We start from the raw sequence: 6,000 nt of genomic DNA on the forward strand, positions 1-6,000 counted from the left end.
GCAGATGCCACGTAGAAGACACCTGACTAGAAATGGATGGGCTTTACAGAGAGTCTAAGGCTCTGTTCCTGCTCTCGGGGTAGTGTGTGGGGCAAAACCAAGCAGGGAACAGATGCGGGAGGAGGAAAGATTGGAATGCTAGGTTTGGACAGTCTCTCCTGGGGCCAGTGTCTTTCAACGGGTAATAATAACAATGATGATGGATGATGATGAGCAAGACAGTTTCCATCTTAGGGATGAGGAAACCGAGGCTCAGAAAGGAGCAGTGGCTTTCCCAGGGCCACACAGCCCCCAAGCAGAGGGGCTAGGGTTCCGACCCAGGGTCGGGGGACCTCAGAGCCTTCCCACTTCCTGGTGCTCTGTCCACTTCCAAGCTCCCGGGAGGTGCTGAGTGTTGGGGGAGCCCAGTGACCCTCTCCTTCCCTCCGCCAGGTACCTGAACTACTTTGCCACCAAAGCGAGCCCCACGGGTGTAATCCTGGACCTCTGGGAAGCTCTGCAGCAGGATGACGGGGACCTCAACAGCCTGGCGAGTGCCTTGGAGGAGATGGGCAAGAGTGAGATGCTGGTGGCCATGGCCACTGACGGGGACTGCTGAGCCGCCCCGGACCGTGGACTGGGAGGGCTGGCAGGAGGCGGGCACAGAGGAGGCAGCCTCGTGTGAGGCAGTGCGGCCCCTGCTGCCCCCCAGCTCACAGCCAGAGGCGCCCCCTCCTCCTCCTCCCCTTGCCCCATTCCCAGACCACGACCAGCCTTAGAAAATCCATGTACTCTGTTGTCAGGAAGACCCAGTGTTCCTTCTCCACCCCTTGCTGTCTCCCCTGCCCTTGGATCTCCGTGGAGGAACCGAGACGAGGCCTCTGGAGGCAGCAAGGGGAGCCAGGAGGTGGCCCTCCCTCCCGCCTCCCACCCCCACCAGCCACCTCCGCCCCAGGAGCTCTGGGTGACATTTGTCTTAGATGCGTTCTTCGGTTTCTTCCTCAGTTACTGGTTTCTCCCTCCCGCCTAAGTCCTCTTCTCCTTTCACACCGTTTTCCTCTTCGAAGAGTCAAGTACAATTCAGACGAGCTGCTTTCTGTCGTCCAAAGCAAAAAGGAAAAGGAAAGGAAGAAAGAAAGCGTCAGACCCCTAGTCAGGCTCAAAGAAGAAAAAAGAGAAACACCAAAACCACAAGGGAAAAGAAAAACCCAGTTTCTTAGGAAACGCAAATGATTTATTATCCAGATATTTGGATGAGTCCTTTTTAAGAAAAAAAAAGAAAGAAAATGAAAAACAACACAAAAAAATAGAAAACTCTTTTCTTGAGTGTGGATGAGTGTGGGCTTGCTCATGGTTCTGGCCAGGAGTGAGCGTGTGTGCGTGTGTGGGGGTGTGTGTGTGTGTGAGAGAGAGAGAGAGAGAGAGATTATCAGGGAGAGAGAGAACAGGGAACACCTTGCTGCTAATGATTCTGTCTTAGGCTAAATTCCTACAAGGCCTCAGTTTCCCCAGGTGTACAGGGTCAAACGGGGTTTTAGCCATGGTACCGTGTTTCCCTCTAAAATTCTGAGCAGATGCTGAATCTTTAAAGGCAAGGAGCCCTGAGATCTGGAGTGGGCTGGGGTCCTCCCTCCCTCATCCCCAGGCAGATGCCCCACAGGCTCCCTGGGCTCCTGGAGAATCCAGATTAAGAGGCCCAGGGGTGGAAACTGGGCAGACCAGGCCAGCTGTGAGCCAGGGACAATGTTTCCAGTGCCCCGGTCCGGTGGCTCCTGGAAAAGGGGGTGGGGCCCAGAAGTGGGGCTCTAGCAGAGAAAGAAGTGGGCGGGGAGAGTCTCCCATGGGCACTTCTCTCCTTCACCCCAGGGTGGGAGCAGCCAGGTCACCCCTCTACCTAGCAGCCCCCACGCCAGGTGGGCTGGCGCAAATTGACATTCCGCTAATGCCCAGGGATCCGGGAACTGGTCTCCCCCAGCCTCAGTTTCTCCGTCTATAAAGCAGGAGGGCTGGATAAGCGGGCCTCTGACTGCAGAGGCCTGAGCTTCTGGGCCTCGGCGTGGCTTTACGGAATGTGTGAGCAGTCAGCCCTGCGGGCCGGGAGGCTGGGAGGTGGGCGGGCTGGCTGTGCTCGACGTGCACGCCCCAGTGAAGGAGGACCTGGGGAGGGCTGTATTCTCAGCTCTGACCTCCGCCGGCAGCTCCCTTAGCCCTGTTCTCACCCTCCCACTGCAGTCTGGGAGGTCTGAACAGGCGGGACTGCCAAAGTGGAGGGGGCTGGTACCTCCTCACCAGCCTGCTCCGGGATGCTCCAAGGGCCCAGCAGGATCCCTTTTGGGCTGGCTGATCATGGCCGGGACCGGGCTCTTACGGCTGGCACAGAGGCCTCCTCGCAGGCCTCTCCCTGGCACCCGGGGCAAAGCAAGAAGTTCTGGGCACTGACCCCAGGGCTCGCCCCAGCTGGTCCATGACCAGCCTGGGCGCATCCTGGCCCTTGAAAGTCTGGTCTCCAGGGAGGAGAACAGGTTTGGGGGCTCCAGTCCTAGCCGGCAACCTCAGCCTACCCTTCCCCGCCATGGACTCAGGCTCATGGGGGTTCTCGCCCCCTGCCGGTGACCCTGGGGGGGGTGGGGGGTGGGTAGGTTGGCCACGGACAGAGGCCTGCTCGGTTTGAGAGAGGATCTCTCCCATCAGCGCTGCTGAAGGAGCCGGGCCTGCACTCAGGGCTTGGCAACAACGGCTCTCTGCCCCAGGGCCTGTGTGGTGTTGCCTCGCAGGCCTCGAGGCTTCCCTGCCAAAGGTGCCCATCCGCTGTGGGCTCAGCATCCCTGATGAGTCCTGGCCTGAGCTGTGCAGGCAGGGGTGACAGCATGGCCCGGAGAGAGCAGCCTGACCGGTGCCATGAGAGGCTTTACCTGGACCCTTCCCATCAGTCTCTGCTCACAGGCAGCCTGGAGTCCAAAGACCAGCACCCCGGCTCCAGCTGTGCCAGTAAACTGCTGTGTGACCTTGGGCATAGGACTGCCTTCTCTGGGCCTCACTTCCTGTTTACACCTGCGGCTGCTGTCTGACTGCCCTTGGGTGCTGACACACACGGTCATTCTGGGTTTCTCGTGGGAGGGAACCAGGCCGTGTTCTGCCGGGCCCCTCCTCCCTGCCCCGCTCGCTCAGCAGCCACGACGAGAGCTCTTGGTGGATGAGGCCAAGCCAGCCGCACACGTGCCATTTCTCATCTGATTTCCAGAAATTGTGCACCAGGGCCTGGAGCACAGAACCGATTGGCTGGGGCCTCCTGGGAGGGTTCAAATTGTCCAGCTTTATAAGAAACGCCGAGAAAGGGTTTGCTGCCTCCATCAATCAAACCTCTGCTGAGGCTGCTGTGGCTGCATCCCTACGCTGCCCGCCTTAGGGTAGGATCAAGATTTCTCCTCTGAGTCAGGCCTGAGAGGCAGCCCCACGTGGCCTGTGTACCGCCAAGAGTGGCAGATCAGGGGCCACCGCAGGCTTGCAGGGCCCTCCCGTGGGCGTTTACGTCTCTCATCTCCGGGGTGTGTGCTTGTGTGTGTGCGTGCCCCGTGCGCGTGTGCTTTTATCTGCAGGCACATCAGGGTACCCCTCCGGGAACGTGTCCCCACCCGGGTGCGAGCGTGTGCCCTCTCCGAGTCCACAGGGCCAGTTGGTGTATCTTCTACGTGCCTCTCCCTCTGCTTTCTCTCGCAGTGACCCGGGCTCCAGAGCTCCGGGCCAGGGGTCCTCCTGAGGGTGTGGGGGACCCCATCTCCTGGACGATCCAGGACCCTCTGGTCCTTTCCCCAGCAACCAGGCAGCTGAGCTAGGTCCCTCAGTAGGCCCTCTGAGGGAAGGTGACCAGGAGTTCGGCTGCAGGGAGCAGATCTCCTGGGGGCAAAGGGCTGGACCCCCTGCCTGGGCCGTGGACATGCGTTATGTGTCCCAGGGATGTAGGGCTGCAGGGATGGCCCAATCCCACCACTGTTGAGTCTGTAAACTTCGATCTGTAAATAACGTTTAGCATTCCTATTGTAACAAAATTAATTTTTACAAAATAAATTATATTTCCTAGTCTAATTAAAAAAAAAAACAACAAAAAACCCTGGTTGTCTTCTGTTGTCTTCTTGACTGTCTTTCTATCAGCAGTTGGAACGACCTTCCTGCTTTCCTCACAATTCCACGGGTTTGGGATGGGGCGGTCGCTGTCAGAGCTCTCTGAGCTCCTGGAAACGATCAACGTCAACTGCTTCATTTTGCAGAAGGGAAAACCGGCCCAGAGAGAGAGGTTAAGGATTTCTCCGGGGTCGCACAGCAAGTTAGAGCCCGTGCTGGATGCCAATCCCTGCTCCCCAGTCAGCACTCTCCATGCATAAGCACCCAAGGAGCGTGTTCAGGGGTCAGTCCGTTGAGCCTGCTGTGGGCTAGGTGATTGGTGGAGATACCCGTCTGAGGCAGAGAGGTCAGTTTAGAGTACTCACCTGGAACGTAATCATGCACGTAGAAAGGGATTGATGGGTGGGCTGCGATCGCGTGACTTTGGACCCAGGGCTGCTATGCGTGGCTGGGCAGGTTACACACTGAACAAGAGTACCATGCCTAAAGGGGGGGGATGGGGCCATTCCCACAGAGGGTAGACTTGCGTTGTTTATTGCGGGATGTTTCCAGCAGGTGGCAGTAGAGGGTCTTGTTCTAATAAAATCAACCTCTCGGTGTTGATTTTCCCATAGGTGGAAGTATTTCGAAGGGGCGTTTTTTTTCCCCCCTACTTTACAGGAAGGTGCCGAATGACCGGCAGGGGCCCTGTGAGTTGGTCCTCAGGCCTCCCTGTGTGCGTTGAGTCTAGTCCCAGCATTTTCCAGCTTGCAGTGCCTGCTTCGCGGGGGATTCTGTGATCTCTGAAGTGTGGGGGTGAGAGTACCCTCTGGTCTCAGAGTAGAGACATAGTGTTCATCAGCGCAAGAGGGACTCTGAGAAGTCCTATGAGAACAAGCCGGTCTCTTCATGTTCATGTAGCGCGTCCCCGGTGTATCTGGCCTTTTTAACCTTCCCACGCCCCGAAGTATATGTATATGGTACGCACAGGCCCTGCCAGCTCTGACTCTCAGGAACCTGTGGCAGGTGTCATTTTGCCGTCCCCCCAGGGGTAGGGAGCACCTGTGGGCAAGTCCCTTCGGAGCTCATGGCCTAGTGGGGCCGGCAGGACAGTCAAGGCACACACCCCCGCCACTCAGATCGTCGTCATTCCCTGGGGACCCAGGAACATCCGCATCGTCTGGGGCGGGTGTGTAGGAAGGGGGGTATCGCCTGAGGTGAGGCAGCGGCGCAGGGAGGAGGTGGGCAGAGTCCGGTGAGGGACAGTTATTTCCTGCAAGTAGCCCCCGCCAGCGGGCAGATTGTCTAGGGTCCCTTAGGAGTCAGGGGTACCCATTTAAACCACTCCCCCTCTGCCCACTACCTAAGCGGGAGGGCCTCTCCTTGCCACCTGCCTCTTGTCGGGTGACAAGAGTTCTGGCCCGGGGAGCAGGGACCTGGGTTCTAGTTCTGATGCTGGGTGGGTCCCCGTCCCTCCCAAGGCCTCAGTTGCCTTACCCATGAAATGTGGGCCTTAGACCCGCTGGTCTGTGAGTTCCTTCTGACTGGTGTAGTTCCGTAATTTGGGTGTCCTGGTTCCAGGCGGGCTGGGACAACCCCACCCGGTGGTCCCTCCTCTGTCACAGTCCCGGGGGTGCAGGAGGAAAAACCGGAAGCCGGCAGAAGACGGGCTGGTTCTGACCCTGTAACCAACTGGCTGCCCCATGAGGTGAGAAACAAGTCCAACCCCAGCCTAGGGCTTGAGATCGTGCATAGGGAGACCTCAACCAGTTCCATTTAGCAAACTGGCCCAAACCCCTGCCCGTTTCAAGAGGTGACACATGTTTACGGCTAAAAACATTTTTTAAGGAACAAAAGAATAGGTAAGAAGCAGATGCCTCTCACTCAGGTATCACCTCCTCCCCCCGCTCCCTCCCTGTCCCC

General features: G+C 58.0%; 1 protein-coding gene across 2 annotated transcripts in view; it reads left to right on the plus strand.

Annotated features, from left to right (window-relative positions):
• UNC5B (unc-5 netrin receptor B) overlaps positions 1–4,077 on the plus strand; it is an 81,922-nt gene extending 77,845 nt beyond the window's left edge. For both annotated transcript variants that reach the window (XM_040485284.1, XM_040485285.1), the window contains one exon: positions 433–4,077. In XM_040485284.1, coding sequence (XP_040341218.1) covers positions 433–598 — 166 coding nt within the window. In that variant the 3' untranslated portion in view covers positions 599–4,077. The remainder of the gene's footprint in view (positions 1–432) is intronic.
• The last annotated feature ends 1,923 nt before the right edge of the window (positions 4,078–6,000 follow it).

Source organism: Herpailurus yagouaroundi, unplaced genomic scaffold (genome assembly GCF_014898765.1).
Source record: "Herpailurus yagouaroundi ecotype Mexico unplaced genomic scaffold, PumYag 163, whole genome shotgun sequence".
NCBI classification, from domain to species: Eukaryota; Metazoa; Chordata; class Mammalia; order Carnivora; family Felidae; genus Herpailurus; species Herpailurus yagouaroundi.